General features: G+C 39.4%; 1 protein-coding gene across 1 annotated transcript in view; it reads right to left on the bottom strand.

The window, feature by feature from the left end:
• The window catches only part of LOC102850214 (25-hydroxycholesterol 7-alpha-hydroxylase-like), a 56,271-nt gene that overhangs the window by 6,996 nt on the left and 27,198 nt on the right, over positions 1-22,077 (bottom strand). The window contains exons 3-5 of the mRNA XM_006880527.1: positions 21,066-21,656; positions 20,422-20,628; positions 2,752-2,927 (exon numbers count right to left, since the gene is read on the bottom strand). Coding sequence (XP_006880589.1) covers positions 2,752-2,927; positions 20,422-20,628; positions 21,066-21,656 — 974 coding nt within the window. The remainder of the gene's footprint in view (positions 1-2,751; positions 2,928-20,421; positions 20,629-21,065; positions 21,657-22,077) is intronic.

The raw sequence follows: 22,077 nt of genomic DNA, 5'->3' as shown, positions 1-22,077 counted from the left end.
GGAGGCAAGGATTCTGAGGCTCTGTCTAACTTACTTTGGACATGTTGTGAGGAGAGACCGGTCCTTAGAGAGGGACATCATGCTTGGGAGCGTGGATGGACAGCGCAGGTGAGGAAAACCCTCTATGAGGTGGATTGATTCAGTGACTGGCCTAATCAGGATTGGTGTATCAAAGACAGTGTGACTGGCACAGCACAGAGCAGAGATTAGGGCTGTTGTATGAGTCGCAAGCAACTCAATGGCGTATAACAACAACGTCTTCAAAAAAATAACTGGCTGCCATTAAGTAGACTCTAACTCATATTAATCCTCAGACGTGTCAAGGTGCACCTGTGTTCTACATGGTTCGGTTTTCAATGGCTGGGCTCTGTATGTTTGTCTTTGGAGATAGATTATTGGTGTTAGGTGCCATAGAGCAAGCTTTCCCCCCAGGGTACCTCTGGTTGGGTGTACACCTTTGATCTTTTGCCTAACAACTCAGCAAGTTATCCTGTGTGTTATACCTATTTTCAAAGTTCCAAAAAGGACCTCTTATTGTCATCGATTCAGAACTGCCTCAAGGCTGATCCTCTCGTGGCTCTTCAGAGGCGGTTCAGTTGCACAAGAAGAGACTGCTTATCTTTCTCTCTCAGAGCGGCTGGTGGATTCCAACAGTTATTGTCTCTTTTCTGCAACTAAAATCTGGTTTTCCCATTCAAACCATGTAAGCTACAAAATGCAACAGTGGTGAATATGAGTCCTTCTAAAGCTCCCAGACCAGAGTTCTCCTAGATAAATAATCAGGAGCACTTTTCTTCTCTCTCTCTCTCTCTCTCTGCCTGTGCATGATGATTTGGGGTGGACAACTGTTATACAAGCATCTATAGCTTTTACTGATTACCACTCTAAGTTGTTGAGAACAAAACAAATAAATCTGTATGCCTGGCAGTAGTGCTTAGTAAGGGTTTATTGAATGAATGATTACATAAGATCTTGCCAAATCATATAAAAGTGGTTCAGAAGGATCACATTTGTTCTGTGCCAGGAATTATCAGCATACCACAACTAATATCCAGAAAACAGTATCATGGGAAAAAAGTTACGTAGTTTATTTTAGTATCAGCCAAATGATGATGTTAATTCTAGACAATAACAGGGAATCTTCATTAGCTCAAGTTTGAGGGTCACACTGATGATAGTGAACCAGTATTGATACTGTAAATTTCTTCTTCCCCAAACAGAGTGTGAAGTAAATAAACCCTTTTGATTAATATTAAGATTAGCTGATTAATTTTGTAAAGTTGGAACAGTGCTATTTAGCATGCCATAGAAAAGACATAAATTAGCACACTTCCAATTTATAAAATTGATACTTTCATTATGAAAAGTCTAAACCCAGGTCTCTTTTAAAAGGCATATGGGGGAGGGAAAATCAAGTGAATAGTAACAATGACAAAAAATAGTGACAATCTGGTAATTATGTATTGAGGATTTGTTGGTAACTTTAATGTTCACCCTCCTATCCCAACAACTATGAATATTAAATAGTGGGGTAATCACACAATGAAAATAAAAGAATCATGAAGTAAATGAAAAAAATTGTTGGTAGAAATGAAACGTAAGCGTCCTTTGTCCTGTATAATGAACATCAACACGTAAGTGAATTTTTTTATTCTTACAAATGAGAAGCTAAACTTTGTTCTCTGCATAATATTCCTTTCCTGGCTAGCATGCTACTCCTACTTGGTATTATTACTTGTACAATGCCTTTTCCTCTGAAACATATAGACACCATATGCACATTTGCCCCCTCATTTAAAAGCTTCACCCTTTGCTGATGAAATATATGCAAATTATCGTATTGTATTTGAAATCTTCCCTCATTAGTTTTCAAAATCCAATATCCTACTGCAGCCTGCTGACAAAATCTCTAACCACTTTAAACTGGGTTGAGAAGTAGCCCAGGTCTGAACTGCTTAAGAAGAGAATAGAAGTTGCCCTGGGAATAAAGGCATTTTATACACTGAAACACAGTAGCAACACCCTGACTTGTGAAGAGCAGGCAGAATCCGACTGCATTCAATTTGCATGCAGGTGGTGAACCTCTGAAGTGGTATTAAAGGATGAGCCAGGGTGGATTAATTTCCAGTCTTTGATATTCATTAACTCTAGCTTCAGAAAAAAAATACAAGGAGATGACACAATTACCCTCAGAGCTTCACCCGTGAGCAGCAGCTTTACAACCTCAAGTTCATCATGCTATCCTAATTGATCAAGAAAGGACACCTGCCTTTAGAAAGAAGTGAAACAGTGTATGGGCTTACGTATGGTGGTGTAATGACATTTGGCTCTGGGATAGTCTGTACTCTTTCGAAACACTTAGCAAAACTGTTGTCACTATTTGTTCTCTAAGTGGCCTGCCAATCACCAGCCTTCTATGGTTTTCAATAATCCTCTGCCACACAAAACTTCATTTCTTTTCACTGAAGGTGATGGTGGTTAACATACACTATCCATTTATTTCAAAGGAATAAGCATTTGGTCTCATCATTGTATCTCTTTACGAATTAAGAAACCTTTAAAAGAGAGATCCTTAGGAAAAATGGTAGTACACAAGAAAATCTTTCCACCAGAAGGAAAAACTGAAGTTATCAAGTGGTTTCAAATTCCTTTTTGAAGTAGGTCACAAGAGATAAAGGTAAGGATAGATTATGAGTGCGAGCAATGTGCTTTAAGTATCTAGAAAGACTTCTGTGTGGACTTGATGCTCACCTCTGGTTCTTCAAAGATTTCGGGATCTCTGTGTAAGGCTGGAGGAAAGATGGCTACCAAGTCTCTCTTTCGCAAATTACATTCCCCAGACTTCAAAGGAAGAATGAGATCCTCTTCAACGTAACGAATGGTGGCTGAATATGAACACAATCGTAGAGTCTCAAGAACAATGCTTTCTAAAGGAAACAAACACAAGGTTATTAAAAACATGACCGTTACTGAAAGAAAGGATAACAGTTTAAAGACTAAAATGTGTCTGATCCAAGCAATGGCATTTCCAATTGCTTCCTATGCATCTGTAAACTGTATATGGACTAAGGTAGACTGAGGAAGAATCAATGAGTTGTGATGTTGGCAAAAAGTGCTGAAAATCCTAGGTCCTGTCAAAAGAATAAACAAGTGTGTCTTAGAGGACGTGCAACCAGGGTACTCCTTAGAGGCAAGGATGATGAGCTTTGTCTCACACAGTTTGGGCACATTGTCAGGAGGGGGCAGTCTTTAGAAAAAGACATCATGATGGGTAAGGTGGAGAGTCAGTAAAAGAGAGGAAGACCCCTAAGAAGATGGATTGGCAGATTGTAACAATGACTTCCCGCATGTTGGAGTTCGTGAGGATGGTGCAGGATGGGGCAAGGTTCAGATCTCTTGTTCACAGGGTTGCTATGAGTCATAGTTGACTCGATGGCACCTAACAACAACATTACTGAAAGTCCCTCTGTGGTGAAATAGTTTGTATCCAACTACTAAGTGAAAAATTAAACCCACCTAGAGGTGCCTTAGAGGACAGGTTAAGCAATCACCTTCCACAAAGGTAACTACCAAGAAATCCGAGGGAGCACTGTTCTGTTTTCTGCACACAAGGTGGCCAGGAATTAGGATTGACCTGTCAGCGATAGTTCATTGTGGGTATCCCCTTGCCCTCGTCCCCCACTCAGTTTTGGATGTTGTTCTTGTCATGTGTTGTTGAGTCAACTGCAACTCCTAGTGACCCTTTGAACAACAGATATAAAATTTGTCCTATCCTGTGCCACCTTACCACCTCTGACACACTTGAGCCCACTGCTATAGTCACCATGTCAAATCATATCGTTGAGCGTCTTCTTCTCTTACGCTGACCCTCCACCTGTCCCTATTTCCTATCAAAGCTCATTAACTACAGCCTTGATTTAAAAGGAAAAACATCTTGAATCAATTTTGCTGAGCACTGAGACAGAGGCATGTGGGGTGGGGCTTAGGAGAAGTGGAGAGGGGGTGTAAGGAGACAGCAGTGACACCTGCCCCAACATGGTTTGCAGCCACTTCATGGGCAGAAGGTGGCAGCGCTGTGTTTGGGTAAAAAGTCCTTAATTAGAATTTTTGTAGGCAAGAGCAGTCTGAAAGAGAAGAATGTTGCGTTCTGAGTATACACATTGGAAATTACAATTGTGAGGCTGTTAAGCTACACCATAGGTGGGTTATTTCACCAACCTTCAGAACAGTGACATCTTTAAAGCCAGACTTAGCCATTTAATAACCACTTAGGCAGTTAATAGTAAAGTAATTGTAGTAGTGCTTCCGAGACAGCTTAACACTTAATTTCTTTTATGCTAGCTGTAAATAAAATATGAGTGAGCATTTGCTGGAAAAATTTCTAAGGAAAAATACTTTAATAGGATTTGAGAGGAAACTACATTTTCTTTAGCATCCAGGGAAAGTAACAACCATCACCATCTCCTGGAAGATTCCAGAAGCCGAATGTCCTTGCTTTCCCAGTGGCCTTCACCTTTTGCTCCTAGCACGACAGATTTTATGGCTAATTTCCGGCAATTTATCCTGGCAGTTTGAGGAGGAATTCCTCTGGGAATAATATGCATAATTTGCATAAATCATTCTGATAGCATGCATATCAGCATGTAGCTCCTGTCTAGGTCTGCATCTCTCTCTTCATAATCAAAACTGACTATGTTTCCACCGGCGTGAATGGGCCCTAGAATATAAAGCTTGATTCTTTCTAATCAGCAATGTGAAAAAGAGCTCCAAGCAGAGGAGTTTTTCCCTTCCACATGAGAACAAATGGTTGTGTTTATGGCTTGCCATTTAGCAATATCTCACATACACTCACGTGTGCGTGCGTGCGTGTGCACGCGCGCGCGCACACACACGGCTCAGTGTTCTGCAAAGCTTTGAAACACAGAGTACCCAATAATTATTAGATTATTAAAGTAAGCTCATCAGTGGAGGCTTGCATGAGCCAAAAAAATGGAGATGACTGCTATGCTGTAATTTTTTAATCTCTGCCCAGATTGCATGGAGATATCAGTAGCCCTGGTGCCTTCTCACAGGAGGCTTTTTCCTTAAGCATGGATTTGTCTAAAGAAATGAGGCTGTGGTCAGCTCTGGTGGCCACTGTAGTGATTCAATGTGACGTACAGTGAGGGTGTGCATATTCTTTTAGACTGCCTTTGTTACCATAATCAGGCAGAGTCAAGCCGGCTTGTTGGAGATGAGGTTAGAAAAGAACTTGGATTTTGGAACCTGGAACTCCACTTCTGAGAGCCACAAGGCAGCTGACACAATGGATTTCAACTGGCAGTTTACCAGCAACCAAAATTTCTATGGTGCAAAGCAAAGGGTCATTGTCCCATGGCTGGTTCTGTTGGGAAACAACAGCAGAACATCATTTAAGCTTGTGGGAAATGGGTGCTGACATATGTAGCAGCACTGTTCACCCAACTAGTCCAGCAGGAGAGTGGGGAGAAGAAACAGGAAGGCAAAATAATAACGTGGGGTGGATGCTTTGAAAGGGCAGGCAGTTAACAGTCCAAATAACATGGTCACATCCTATTGGCTCCCAAGCTCTCAGGAAGCATGGCAGCTTGTGCCCACTGTAGTATCACAAATGACAATTGGGCAAGCATATCTTATGCAGAAGTTAATCACAATAATGGAGCACAAAGTGTGGCTTAGCGGTCAGATCGTAAATGACAAATCTGTTTTACCTTCCAGTACCAGTTATGCGCGCAAGGCAGGCTTGGCTCTTGCTCTGAGCGATCATGCCGATAATCATTAGATGACAAAAGTAATGAGTTGCGTTATTATCAAAAATGGGGAGAGGGGCTGGGGTGGAACCGTGGTGCAACACACACAGGCACAAAAGCAGGCAGCTTTTCCACTCGCCCCAGCCCGATCGCAGGCAGAGCTATATGCTGAGAAGAATGAAAACTGCACAATAAAACATTGCAGCCTCTACTTGTAGTTGTCATAGTTGAGCAGACACCAGCCAATGCCACTGACAGACCAGCTGGGCCCTGGGAGGGCTTCCATGCTGCACCAGGAGGTACAGTAAATTATCCTACATGGTAGAGCAACATCTGTTTCTGTGCTAGTGCCGAACAAACAAGGCAATTTAAAACATACCAAGGGATAACCAAACAACAAATGAGCATGACCCTCGTTTCCTTCCCCCTTCTCCCACACAAGGTGCTCAACTTCACTGTGTGAGCACTCTGTGAGCGAGAAGCCAGGTTGCTATTTGATAAGGTGTTGTCAGAGAGATGGTACATATTTCCAAAATGGAAAGAAAAAGCTTATAGTATTGTTATTCTTAGAAACGCCCCCCCTTCTATCTTCATTTCTTTTCTACCAAAGCTAGCACTCCGTTCTCAATTCGCTCTAGAATTTAAAAAAAATGCCACACACCCAACTTTCCATATACTTATAAATATTCAGTCTTTAAACCTAATTTGCTATACTTAGTTCACATGCCTTCAAGCATTTGTCTTCCAATTTCCACTGAATAAATGCGTACTAATGAGAACTAGAGCAAGCTGCTGAGGCAAAGCTGGGTGACTTGGGTCTGGCCTGCCACCAGCTTGTGATAGGCGGGCAAATTGAGTTAAAATGAAAAGTCTTGTCAGCTGAAATTCAACATGGTAGCCAAACAGCAAGCTGTCAATCATTCAGCCAAAACAAGGGACCGCAGGTAATAAAAGGTCATTGTAAATCATTAGTGCAGTTGGCTTTCACATGCAAGTTAATTTTAATTAAACATGATCTCTTATCTGTAAATGTTTTATAAAACTTATTGTGCATAATGGATTGTTAATTTATATGAATGCTTCACAGGTAATGGGACTTTTTAATTATTAGATGCACTTTAGGGGGGAAAAAAGACTATCAAGAATGCAAATATTTTGGAGGATCCTTTAAACTAGGCATTGCAAGATCCCAACAATCTTAATTGTGGTTGCGATAAGGTTGCCTGTGCTTTATTAAGAGCTGAGTTTTGCTGATCACTATGTGGTCTCTAAGCAAAATGAAATAAACACACAATAGAATTACCTAAGTCCCATAATGAGTTCACAATTCCGAGCCTCCTCTAACTTCTTCTCCTGGCTTATCTTTTTTAGGATATTTAACAATTTGGATTAAGCACCTGTTTAAGCAAAATCTGGAGAATATCTTGAGAAGCTGACCTTGTACAACATAACTGGAAAGGAAATGGTGAGTGAAAGGAGTAGAGGATAGGGGAGTGTATAGATTTTCTCTTTTGATCTCAGTTATTTTTGTAGTAAATGACAGATGATCCTCATTTACAGATTTAAAGGCAACAGAGCAGCAATACCTGTAACAGTGCGCGCGCGCACACACACAAGCACATCTGGGTCTCTGCCTGACACTTAGCCATAACTGTATATGTGGAATGAATGTGCTGTGACATGGCCAGGCTGCTAATTTGGGTCACGTTAATGATTGGTGCAAACTGTCATACCATCTGATTAGCCGTGGAGACCAATGGCTAGCAGCGATGACTGGAATGAAAGGAACAGTCATATCATGTGGCACTCTGCTAGGGCTGACCACTTGGCCAGTCTTTAAAAGAGTACATAAAGGGGAGAGGGGGACACTAAGTATGGAGATAGTCTACTGTAGAAAGTGTGATGAAACTGGTGGAAGCTCAAGACAAGTTTTCTTGTGCATAATTGTCTTTAAGACAGGCTCAAGAGTAAATAAGAAATTGTGATAATCAACTAGTTGATCTGAGGCAAAATAATTAACTGCTTTTGACCAAAAAACTGTATAATTTAAGGATGTTAAAATTAAATCTGAATGGTGGATACAAGCCACATATTCATCATAGATGAATAAAATGTGGTAGATGTTACTGTTCAGTGCTGCAAAGCTGGTTCTGATTCATAGTATTCCTGTGTACAAAACCCCCAAACACTGCTTGTGAGGTCCTGTGATATGCCATGGCACAATCCTGTGTCATGTTTGAGATCACTGTTGCAGCTTCTGTGCCAATCTGTCTCATTAAGTGTCATCCTCTTTTTGCTGGCTCTATTTTATCATGCTTATCTTCTCCAGGGACTGGTCTCTCTGGATAACATGTCCAAAGTATGTGAGATGAAGTCTTTCTATCTTTACCTTTAAGGGACATTCTGGCTCTACTTACAAGATAGATTTGTTCATTCTTCTGGTAGTCCATGGCGTATTCAATATTCCTCACCAAGATCATACTTCAAATTCTTCTCCAGTCTTCTTTACTCATTGTCCAGTTTTTGCATGCATATGAGGTGGTTTAAAATATGCTTAGGGTCAGGCACATGTAATTTTTCAAAATGAGGTCTTTCTTTGTAACACTTAAAAAATTTTTTTGAACAGCAGATACACCCAATGAAGTATGAAATTAGATTTCTTCACATGGAAACACAATCAATCTTTCAATATTAATTACATATCAACATCAAGAAAATAGCAATCTTTACAACTGGACCAACAGACAACATCATGATAGATGGAGGAAAGATTGAAGTTGGTAATTTCATTTTGCTTGGATCCAGAGTCAACACCTGTGGTTACAGTCGTTAAGAAATTAAAAGATGTGTGGGACTGGGCACATTTGCTGGAAAAATATCTTTTGTTGTCAAGGATCTCTTTAAAGTGCTAAAGAAGCAAGGATATCAGTCTGAACACTACAAGTGAACTTGATACAAACCATCGTATTTTCAATAGCTTCCTATGCATCAGAAAGTTGGACAATGATTAAGGAAGACCAAAGAATCAATGCCATTGAATTGATAGATGCAGGCAAGCATACTCTGGACTGCCAAAAGAATGAAAAAATCTGCCTTGGAAGAAATGCAACCAGAGTGCCCCTTGAAGGGAAGGATGATGAAACTTCATCACATACTATGAGTATGTTGTCAAGAGGAACTAGTCCTTAGAAAAGACATCATGTGTGGAAACACAGAGAGTCAGTGAAAGAGAAGACCCTCAACAAGATGGATTGACATAGTGACTGCATCAGTGGACTTGAGCAAAGTGGAGATCATGAGGACAGCACAAAGGTTTTAATCTATGAAGGGTTACTATGAGTCATATTTAACCGGATAGCACCTGAAAAGGACAATAGGTTCTATGGATGTTGATTGTGGATCCAAGTGAAGTAAAATTCTTAACAACTTCAATATTTTCACTGCTCAATATGAAACTGAGGAGAACCTGAAGCACTTGCTGCAGAAGGTCAAGGACTGCAGTCTTCAATATGGACTGCAGCTCAAGATCAAGGAAACAAAGATTCTCACCACTGGGTCAATTGGAAGCTTCATGATAGATGATGAAGAGATTGAGATTGTTAACAGCTTTAGTTTGCTTGGCTCCAGGATCAACACTCTTGGTACCAGCAGCCAGGAAATCAAAAGACGAATTGCATTGGGAATGTCTGCTGACAGGTTATCTCCAGAGCACTGAAGAACAATGATGTCAGTCTGGAGACTATGATGCATCTGATCCAAGCCATGGTCTTTGCATTTATGTGCTATGCGTCAGAAAGCTGTTCAATGACTAGGGATTATAGAAGGAGAATTGATGCCTTTGAGCTGTGGTGATGGAGAAGACTATTGACTATACCATGGACTGCTAGTGGAACCAACAAGCTCATCCTGGAGAGGGTAAAACCAGGCTGATCCTTGGAGGCAAGGATTCTGAAGCTCCATCTGTCATACTTCGGACATGTTGCAAGGAGGGACCAATCCTTGGAGAGGGCCATCAGGCTTGGGTGGGTGGAGGCAAGAAAGACCCTTAATGAGATGAACTGACTCAAAGATGGGGTAATAGAGGTAGGTGTGTTTGAGACTGTAAGGTTGGCTCAGGATACAGCAGGGTTCAGAGCTATTGTACATAGGGTTGCTATGAATTGCAGGCAACTTGATGGCACATACCAATGATAATGACAACAGCAACATGACATTGCTTAATGAACAACTTGTGATGACTTTTGTTTTCTTTATGTTGAGGCATAATGAACACTGACGTCTGTAGTTTATAATCCTCATCTATCAGGTTGCCATACCACGTTGCTGGAAGCTATATCATCACTATTTAAAAGAGCAGGAGGACCATTTATGGTGGGCAGGCTTTGGCAGAGCTTTTAGACTAAGGTAGACTAGGAAGAAGGACAAGGTTCTCCGCTTCTAACAAAAATTCGACAGTGAAAAACTGAGGACTAGCCACATTGCTGGATCTGGTGCCGAAAGATGAGCCTCTCGGGTCAGAAAGCACTCAAATGGCAACTAGCAGGGCATCGCCTCCTCAACTGAGTCAATGCTAATGACACCGGTGAACACTTGACAAGGTGGCATGATTCAAAATCAGAATAAATACCTGAAAACATCCATTATTCACTGGGATAGGGGATGTACACAATATGAATCTTGGAAAATCGGAAGTTGTGAAAAAAAAAATGGAACCTTAGAGATCGACATCCTAGGGATTATTCCCAAAACTATACTCAGTGCTGTCAAGTGAATTCTAATTCATAGTAACCCCGTAGGACAGTAAGCAAGCGGAGGATGGGCAATCTCTTCCCATGCAATTACTGCCTCTGAAAACCTGCTGGATGGTCAGCTATGGGTTGTTTCTGACTCAATGGTACACAACAACAACAACAACAACAACAACAACAACAACTACAACAACACAGGACCGTGAAGATTGCCCAACAGAGTCTCCAAAACTATGTGAACATTGTGGAAGGAGACCAATAACTGCTTCTTGTATGAAGCAGCTGGTGGATCCGAACCACCGATCTGGTTGGAAGCTAAGCATTTGACTATTACACCACCAGCAGGCTTAAATGAACTGGCAAAAACCTCACACTCATTGTCATCATTTGGAACCCATTCACAGTTGCCCCTCCAGTGGGTTTTCAGAGGATGTATATAGTATATGAGAAAACTGCCTATCTTTCCTCCACAGAGCAGCTGGTAGACCCAAACCAAATCTGGTAGGTTCAAACCTTAGGGTTGGTTGGCAGTGCAACTCCTTACTTATTAGGCTGCCACAGCTCCCTAAAGTGGATTACAACTAGTCATTTTGAATCTGATAATATATGGTTTACTATGTGTCATCAGGATTTGAGGAAGACCCATCAACAATCTGCATTATGCAGATGACACAACCCTGTTTGCTGAAACTGAAGAGGATCTGAAGTGCTTGCTGTAGAAGGTCAAGGACTGCAGCCTTCAAAATGGATTGAAGCTTAATATCAAGAAAACAAAGATTCTCACCACTGGGCTGACTGGTAGTATCAATGATGGATGGTGAAGAGATTGAGACTGTTAACAGCTTTAGTTTGCTTGGCTACACAGTCAACACTCCTGGCACCAGCAGCCAGGAAATTAAAAGATGTATTTCGATGGGAAAGTCTGCAGTCAGAGACCTCTCCAAAGTACTGAAGAGCAATGATGTCTGGAGACTAAGGTGCACCTGATCCAGGCCATGGTCTTTGCAATTATTTGCTATGCATTAGAGAGCTGGACAATGGCTAGGGATGAGAGGAGGAGAATTAACGTCTTAGAGTTGTGGTGTTGGAGAAGAGTATTGAAGGTACCATGGACTGCTGAGAGAAAGAACAGGTTTGCTTGGAGATTGTTAAACCAGGATGCTCCTTGGAGGCAAGGATTCTGAAGCTTTGTCTGACATACTCTGGACATGTTGTAAGGAGGGATAAGCCCTTGGAGAGGAACATCATGCTTTGGGTAGAGGGACAGCACAGGAGAGGAAGACCCTTGATGAGATAGATTGGTTCAGTGGGATAATGGGGATAGGTGTATCAGAGACAATGAGATTGGTACAGCATAGAGCAGGGTTTAGGGCTGTTGTACACAGGGTCGCTGTGAGCCACCGGCAACTTGATGGCACATAACAACAACAACTGTAACATTTGGTTTGAAGCCTTGAGCACTAATAAGCAAAGACAAGAAGAGCTGTGGGAGGATATCAGGAATATCATTCATGAAGAAAGCAAAAAAAAATCATTGCAAAGACAGAGGAGAAAGGAAAGACCAAGATGGATGTCAGAAGAGACTCTGAATAGTGCACTACAATACCAAGAAGCCAAAACAAAAAGAAGAAATAAAGAGATTAAGGAGCTGAACAGAAGATTTCAAAAGGCAACAGGGGAAGTAAAGCAAAGTATTGTAATGAAGTGTGCAAGAAGCTGGAGTCAGAAGATCAAAAGAGATGAACTTGTTCAGTATTTCTTAAGCTGAAGGAACTGAAGTACAAATTCAAGCCTTGAGTTGCAATACTTAAGGATGCTGAAGGCGGAATGCTGAATGACCCAGAAAGAATCAAAAGAAGATGAAAAGAGTATTCAGTCACTATATCAGAAAAAACTGGTTGACACAGAATTTCATGAAACAAGATATGATCAAGAGCCTATGGTGATAAAGGAGGAAGTTCAAGTGGCTCTGAAGGTATTGGCAAAAAAGTAGGCTCCAGGAATTAATGGAATATCAATCGACATATTTCAGCAGACTGATGCTGCCCTGGGTGTGCTTACCAGTTTTGTCAAGAAATCTGGAGCATAACTATTTGGCCAATTGACTAGAAGAGATCCAAATTTATTCCCATTCCAAAAAGAGGTGACTCAATAGAGTGCAGAAATTATGGAACAGTATCACTAGTATCATACACAAGAAAGAGCCTGCTGAAGATTATCCAGAAACAACTGGAAGTACACCAGCAGAGAACTGTCAGATGGACAGGCTGTGCTTAGAAAAGGCTGTGACACTAGGGACATCACAGCCAGCGTTAGATGGATCTTGGCTGGAAGCAGAGAATACCAGAGGAACGTCTATCTGTGTTTCATTGACTATGCAAAGGCATTTGACTGTGTGAATCATAACAAATTGTGGCTAACCTTTAGGAAAATAGGAATTCCAGAACACTCAATTGTGCTCATGCAAAACCTATACTTGGACCAGAAAGCGGTCCTCAAAACAGAGCAGGGAAACACTGCATGGTTCAAAACCAGGAAGGGAGTGCATCAGGGATGCATTCTACCTACATACCTTTCAATCTATATGCCGAACAGATAATTTTTGGAAGCTAGACTTTATGAGAAGGAATGTGGCATCAGGACTGGAGGATGATTCATCAACAACCTGCGTTATGCAGATGACACAATCTTGCTTGCTGAAACTGAAGAGAACATGAAATGTTTGCCTTAGAAGGTCAAGGACTTTAGTCTTCAATATGGATTCAAGCTCAATATCAAGAAAACAAAGATTCTCACCACAAAGTTTATTTGCAGCTTCATGATGGAAGGAGAAGAGTCTGAGATTGTTGATAACTTCAGCTTGCTTGGTTCCACAATCAACACTCTTGTCACTAGCAGTCAAAATATCAAAAGACAAATTGCATTGAGAATCTGCTGTCAGGGATCTCTCTAGAGTACTGAAGATGATGTTAGTCTGGAGACTAAGTAGTGCCTGAGCCAGGCCATGGTCTTTGCAATTACTTTCTATGCATCAAAGAGCTAGACAATAACTAAGGATGGTAGAAGAAGGATCAATGCCTTTGAGTTTTAGTGCTGGAGAAGAGTGTTGAACATGCCATGGACTGCCAGGAGAACAAAACGGTCACCCTGGAGAGGGTGAAACCAGTTAGCTCTGTGGAGGCAAGGATTTTGAGGCTCTGTCTCACATACTTTGGGCACGTGGTCAGGAGAGACCAGTCCTTGGAGAGGAATCTCATGCTCAGAAGGGTAAAGGGACAGTGAAAGACAGGAAGACCCAGGATGAGATGGATTGACTCAGTGACTGGAGCAATGGGATTAGGTCTGTTAGAGACAATGAAATTGGTGCAGGATAGGGCAGCTTTCAGAACTAATGTACAGAGGTTCACTATGAGTTGCAGGTGATTCAATGGCACATAACAATGAAAACACGCTGGGAATGGCAAATTAAAGAGAACTAGCACTGTATTTGTTATCACTGTATGTAAACACATAATACTATTAACAATAGGAAAATAAATCAAGACAAACATCTATGGGGAGAATGATCACTATCTTTGTTCTCCATACCATGCATCTATTGCTCTCTTGGTCGAGCAACAAACTTTTAAAACAACATCACCACTGGTTTATTTTTCTCACATCCAGTGCTTTTTATCTCTGGCTGCCCATCAGAATCCCCTGGAATATTAAAAAAAAATGACATAACCACTCCTGCATTAATTAAATATTTATGTTAGTGGTTTTAAGTGTCGACTGTCCATTAGGACGACCTAGAATGATTTTGATAGGGAGAGAGAGTAGTACAAAGAAATGCTCCATTCTAGGCCAATGGAATTGGAACCACTCTATTAACTACAATTTTTAAATTTGTGTGTTTTGAACCTTGGATGCCTATTAGAATAACCTGGGGAGCTTTTAAAGCCATCATCCATATCCCAGTGGAAATAAATCAGAATCTCTGGGGTGAATTTTTTTTTTAAAGCTCCTCAGAGAAATTCAAGTCAAATGTGAAGACCATTGCTTAAAACCCTTTTCTACCAAGCTACATATCCCATACTATTCTCAAGTAATTGACCTTTAGGCCTACAGAAAATAATTTGTATTCTCATAAAACTTATTTCCATCATTCACTGTGCTAGCATCACCCTTACAGCTTTGAGCTCAGCTGAGCATGTGACAAAACCTCCAAATCAGAACTTTATGGTTTTTAGCTGGTTATTTCCATGTAACCCTCACTTCCAGCTGTCAAAGTTGTTTGTTTGTGTGTGTGTGTGTGTGTGTCTGTTTCACACTATTCTTCATTCATATTGTGTTTCATATAATAATTACCATGCATTATGTTTTATAAAAATCAATCACTATTTGACCTTGCATATCATTGACTAGTTTTTTCATGTCCCCACTGGATCCTTTCCATTTCTTTCACGCCCTGCCTCCACCCACCAAGCTTTCAAAGTCTTAAGGTATACCTTTGTGAAAGACAGGACTCCCATTTTCAGTGAATGCCATAAACATCAAGTAGAATTTATAACTTCCATGTATATATACTCACATCCCCACCAGAAGAGATGATTTTGGTTATATTTACTACTTTTTCTGAACCTCACATGCAAAAACATTCAAACAATTTATTATTATTATTATTTTGAAAATGTTGGGGGAAAGTACTGAATATCTCATGGACTGCAAAAAGAACAAACAGACTTCTTGGACAAAGTGCAGCTAGAGTGCTCCTTAGTTTTCCATGTTGGACAGTGTTTGGCAGAGCTCCCCAATTATAACAAGCTTGGAAGCAAGAGTGGTATTCACTTCTGAAATTGCTTGCCTCTGGAAACCCTATGAATCTGGAGAAGTGATGAAAGTTATACAAATATTCTGGTCTTTCATTCACAGGGTTGCTATAAGTCATCTACAATTTGATGACACTTAACAACAACAAAAACAACAACATAGAGAAAACTCTGTTGGCCTACTGGATAGAAAGCCATGCTACCAAGCCAAAGGTGGGTGATTTTAATCTGCAGCCCTCAGGCCTGGTTTTAATTGTTTTTGGTCAAACATTCTTCTAAGTGGTATAGCACTGGTCTGTCAATTGTCGTACAGAGGTAACTTGTGGTTGCTGTGATGCTGAACACTTGACACTGATGTGTCAAATGGGATAATGGTTACCCCTGGTAGACAATGTTTGTTGGAGCTCCCGATCAAAACAAGCTTGAAAGCAGGAGTGGCATCCACTTCTGAAACAGCTTGCCTCTAGAAACTCTATGAACTTAGAGAAATGATGAAAGTCATACTTAATGTTCAAGGCTTCCATTCATAGGGTCACTATGAGTCATCTATAACACTTACCAACAACAACAGAGTCCTCCTTGGAGGCAAAGATGACAAACTTCATCTCACATACTTTGGGCCTTTTGTTAGAAGAGGTTATTCCTTGGAGATGGTCATCATGCTTGGGAAGGCGGAAGGTCAGTGAAAGTGAGGAAGACCCTCAACCAGATGGATTGACACAGTGACTGCAGCAAGGGGCTCAGGTGAGTCAGAGATGATGAGGATGGTGCAGGATAGGGCAGGGTTCAGATCTGTTGTTCACAGGATAGCTGTGGATCATACTCACCTCAATAACACCCAACAAAAATAACAACTGTTTGAATCCTATAAACTCAATTTTTCAAATACAGAATTATCATTTAATGCTGAATAAACCATTTTAAAACAATACTGACAATTGTGACAATGGATAATCTCTTGATAATCACTTTCTAATGATTACAATACCCTCAATGTAATATCCATTCCCAGTTTTTAAAGCTCTGGTCTGAGTCTTACCCAAATCCTTCTCCTTGATCTTCTTCTGGGAAAACAGAAAAATTCTTTACTTTACTCAAAGTTTTTTAAACTTCCATTCCTCCATCTTCTTGTTCTATTGAGATCTAGTCCACACACAGCAGTTATTTCACACTCATTTGATTGCTTGTTTGTTTTTTAGCTAAGGGTCTTGAACATACCATGGACCACAAAGAAAACAAATAGGTCTGTCTTGGAGAGGGTTAAATCAAATTTCTCCTTGGAGGCTAGGATTTTGAAGCTCCATCTCACATACTTAGGGCATGTGATGTGGCCAGGAGGGACCAGCCCTTGGAGAAGGACATCATGGTTGGAAGGGTGGAGGGACGACGCAGGAGAGGAAGACCCCAGATGAGATGGATTGATATTGTAACTGGGGTAATGGGGGTTGGAATGTCGGAGTCAGTGAGACTGGCTCCAAACAGGGTAGGCTTCAGAACTGCTGTACAGAGGGTCACTATGAGTCAGTTACAGACAACCTGATGGTACTCAACAACAGTATAATTTTAAAATGAAATCTTCTGCTTAAATTAATAGGAGAGACCTCTAACAAACACTCTGGTGGTCCAAGGGGGTATAGAGTTGTATTGGCAACCCAAAGGCAGGAGGTTTGAGTCTACCAGCTGCACTGAGGGAGAAAGCGAGGCAATCTCTTCACAGTTTCTGAAAACCTACTGAAGGGCCAGAAATGAGTTGCATTTAACTAAACAGCAATGAGTTGAGTTGTTAAGAAACAGTAGTAGATGTAAAATTTTAGCAATGTCATTCTAAATAGAACCATATTTTATGGTTATATATAAATGTACAGAAACCTATAAAGCTGTAATTTTTTTTGTTTAAAAAAAGAGAAAAATAATTTTAAGGATAGATTTCATAGAATATTGGGGGAAAGCATAACTCTATCACAACCTCTAACAGCATGATTACTCTGAATTACTTAAACTGGCTTGACATTTATTTAAAAGGTGCCACATTTTGACTTGCTAATATTAAGTGTGCATTGATGCTGGAGGAAGTTTGACATATGTGAGGACCATAGGGTTGGGCAATAAATGTCAGTAATATTTGCATGATAATTTATATCACTATAAACTTAAGCCCTATTGGGCTTTGTTTCTCCAAACACTGTGAACAAGATAGATCATTTTTGCTCAAGTATACAATACTCAAGTCAATGTAATTGCAATTTTCCTTTTCAAAGTTGTTTCAATGAATATCAAAAGCTCATTGTTGTTGAGTCAGAACTGACTCGTAGCTGACTCTCTAATGGGTTTTCAAAGACTGTAAACTGCATGGGAAGAGAATGCTCACCTTTCTCCTTTGGAGCATCTGGTGGATTTGAACCATGTAATATTCTCTATTTTTTTTTTATTTAAAGTCTTCTTTTCTATTGTTTACCAATTAAAAAAAATTCCCCTTTGCATTTTTAAAAAAGAACACACTCCAACACGTGTTGATTTCAGCAATGAAATATTCTCTTATAATATAAAAATTTGAAATAGTTTTTAAAAACTATCTTTAAAATACATTAAAATATTTTCTAAGGGGATTTACAAAACAGTCACTTGCACCAAACTTGAAATATTTAATGTTCTTTGTTTTCTAAATATAGTTCACAGGAACTCTGGTGGAGAAGTTCTTAGGGAGCTATGCTGCTAGCCCAAAGCCAGAGGCTCTCAGGCAGTCTGAGTCCACCAGAGACTCCATGAAAAGAAGATGAGTAATCTCCTTGGCAACTCACTACCTCAGAAACCAGCTTCAAGGCAGAATGTGAGGGAGATAAAGTGCTAGCTCTACTGACTCAGAAACACTGTTACAGTTAAGCCAGGACTGAGGGTGGAGGTCATCTCTTAGGTCAGATTAGTTTATAAATCTTTCACCAATTTGCATAGAACATTCTCCCTTGGGAATGGAAAAATGCATGCTAAATTATAGAAAGAAAAGTTATAGAAACTGACTCCATTATTTTAAATACTTAAAATGAATTACAGAGGTAGTGATAAACAGGGACCCAGTTTTGAAGGCTGCAAATGCACTGCTGTTATCCAGAATGGAAATTCATCTGGGAATTTTGTTATTGTTATTGTTTTGTTGACAATTACAGCTATTATTTCAGGAGGTCACCAGTGATGATGAAAATCTTTAGCACTAATTACGAATTTAAATGGATCTAAATCATAGCTCTGGAGTTAGCTAATTTTTCCAATCAAATAAATTTAAAGTTTTAATAACATAATTTTGAAATAATCATATGTTTCATTGATAAGGGATTGAAAGAAGAGAGTTGATGCATTTCAACTAAATATTTAAGAGTAATAATTGCATACAAAGCATTACATATATTCTTTAAAGTCTATTTGCATTACTTTGCATATGAATCATCTGATTCATAAAATGCAATTGTGATTGCTTGACTATCTGGCAAATAGAACTTACATATTCAGAGAAACTGTGAATCTTCTATGCAGAAAATACTGTGCATGCCACTGAAGGCAGCTGCTCAGAATTCTACACAAATCCCATGTATTTGTTCCCCAACAATTCTACAAGAAAAAGTAATAACACAGGGATTCTTTCTTTAAAATACTTTGATAATGTTTGCAAAAGACAGAATACAAGGTAACACTTCTATTTTTTTTTTCCTAATTGAAGGACCACCAGTTAGACTCAAACTTCTGATTGCCTCGAGTGGATCAAGCCTAACCAATCTGGGAATATAATCTCTAGAATATTCGGGCCATCATTTTCAGTACAAATTGGTGGTTAACACTCATCAAGACCAATAATGTCTTTATTCCCAGAAGGTCATATCAAAGAATATATTACACATTTGAAAGATTAAAAAAAATTGAGGCCCTCTATAAGCTAAAATAAGAGAATACTGGTGGTCTAGTTATAAGGCTTTGGAAAAGTCTGCTATCAGGATTTCACGAAAGTCCTGAAAAGCAATGATGTGAGCATAAAGACTTAAGTGTATCTGATCCAGACCACAGTCTTTCTAATCAACTGCTATGCATCTGAGAGCTGGACAATAAATGAGGATAACAGAAGAACAATTGATGCATTTGAGTTGAAATGTTGGAGAAGACTGTTGAATATCCCAAGGACTGCCAAAAGAACCAAAAGAGGGGTCTTAGAGAGAATTCAACCAGAATGTTCCTTGCAGGCAAAGTTATGAAGTTTTATTTCACATATTCTGGATGGGTTGTTAGGAGAGACTATTCTTTGGCAGATGACATATGCTTGGAAAGGTGGTGGGTTAGTGAAGAAGGGGAAGAACCTCAATGAGATGGATTGATGCTGTGTCTATGGCAATGGACTCAAATGTGTCGGGGATAATAAAGATGGCACAAGATAGGCCAGAGTTCAGCTCTATTGTTCACAGTGACCATGCATAGCTCATGGCTTAGAGAATATTTTATAAGGTAGCAATATTACCTGTGTAGCAATTTGTAGTTTTTAAATTGTTGCTTTTACTTTTCTCCTCTCCCTTTTCCCCTCTTTTCCTTTCCTTCTTCTCTACCTCTTTCCTCTTTTTTTTTTAGGGAATTAAAAATGAAAGTATTTTCACTATACATTTTGGAAAAGCATATACCTCAAGTTACAGAAAAACGTGCCATTTTTGGGAGTAATAAGCACATTTTGTGCACAGGTTGCTTCTCTGAAATACTTTCTCTTTCAATCCCTAAAAACCTTTCTTGTCAAGATAGTGTAGCAGTGATTGGAAAGAATTAACATACCAACAGATGCTCAGAATCAAATGACTTAATAGGCATAAACTCCCCCCCCCAAATAATTGCAAAGCTTCGGTTTAGCCTTTTGCATACCTTGCATAGTTAATTACCTAGGCCTTCATGTTTACATGCAACGAGAGTATCTACAGCTATAAACTACACAATTTATAATTGATGTAAATGGGAGTTATTATGTCAATTAGGCAGCTGTGTCCTCCACCTCTTGGTAAACAGCTATTGAGTGATAAACTGAGTTTGTAGAGATGTACCTTCTTTTCTTCATAACAGATAAAAATAAATTACCGAGGTAGACCAGGCTGTCCAATTGTTCTCTGGTGAAGTTGATGCAAATTCCAGGCCCTTTCTTTTGACCTGTTGACTGCAGCAAACGGTTGATCTCGTCACGCACCACTGCTATCGCTTCTGGGTGCCACAGAAGATAATGCATCGCCCAGAACATAGTTGGAATAGTGTTTGCAATCGAAGCCCAGAGAAAGGCAAAATGATGTGCTGGGAGAAAATAAGTGAAAAGGAAGATTAATAGCGTTTATTACACTGATTAGATTTGCAGTGTGCTAATTAAAAGATGTTAGGACACAGACCCAGCCAAGGATCAGTGCATGCTAATGAGAACCAATAGGCTTCTGAAGTCTAATTTTCTGTTTAATGAGAATAGTTTAAAATGTAATGTGTGGGGGGACAGGGAGTTGGGGGGTGAGATAAGAGGTGTAAATGCAGCTTAGTTATACTCTTTCTCATTATCACCATTAACTATCTTGTTTTACCACCTTAGGAAAAAAAAAATCAATTATCAGAGTAAAACATTTTACCATTAGCCAATTAGTAAAAGCATAAAAATTTTCAAGGTCGCCATTTTGTCATTTTATTTCAAAGGTCTCCTGTAAATGATTTCATTTGAGACAAGTAATCATTCAGCAGTTTCTTACCTCCTATTTCTAAATTGCTGGGGTCATAGTAATGCTCCAGTACATCTTGCCTCATTTGAACAACTTGTGCACATTCTTGCATCTTAGCTACGTTTTCTTGTCCAAAGTAGTTTAGAAACTTCTTCTGCACAGACTTGATATTTCCCAGAAGCTCAATGGGTATACCTGATGCTAAGTGGAGGAATTTGTCATCAAATTGAACAAAGTCATCTCTTAGCTCACAGATAATTTTTTTCCCATCTGCACCACGAGGTTTTCCATACAGAGTTGTAAATGTAACCTCAAATATTAATGAAGTACAGAATGCAAACAATTCCTCTGTATTCCAATTTTGGGCTCTTAAGAACTCACGTTCAAAAGTGTCCCTTATATTTTGTGCCATGGTTTCAAGGAGCACATCCAAAGATTTGCCTTGCAGATACTGATAGCAGGTATGAATATCATGTCTCAGCTCTTGACTGGATAATAGCAGTTTGATGGTAAACACATTAAATGACAGTGTACTACCAAATATTTTGAAGTTTAATTGTTTCTGGTTTTTTGTTACCAAGTGGAAATCCAGCGGGTCCAGAATAAATGTTATATATTTTCCTAAAAGAAGTAAATAAAAAAAAGAAAGAAATAAGAATATGAGTTTATTTTGTAGCAAAACAAAGCACCTAAAATGTTAAAATATTTTAATTAAAAAATAGAAAGACTTTAACATGACATCTAGAAAAACAAATTTATTTAATAAATACCTACTTCATTCAAAGATTCAGTACATGTTTCCTTTTAAAATGGAAGGTGGTAGAAAAACTTTAGAAATTTAAAGCTAAATATCCTTAAAAATACAGCTTAGTACAATTTTTATTTTAACTAAAGTGCCTTATAATTTGAAACAACCTTTATGTTTTCTCACTATCCACTTATTTCTCACTATTCATTGATTCATGTCCTTTCAAATAAACAGAAAAAAAATAAAAACAATACCAAATTGGTAATATTATATTCTATTTAGATTTACATTTTT

Source organism: Elephantulus edwardii, unplaced genomic scaffold, assembly GCF_000299155.1.
Source record: "Elephantulus edwardii isolate Elephantulus edwardi_28Jun2011 unplaced genomic scaffold, EleEdw1.0 scaffold00008, whole genome shotgun sequence".
Classification (NCBI taxonomy): domain Eukaryota; kingdom Metazoa; phylum Chordata; class Mammalia; order Macroscelidea; family Macroscelididae; genus Elephantulus; species Elephantulus edwardii.
This window is presented reverse-complemented; position numbering and strand designations above follow the sequence as displayed.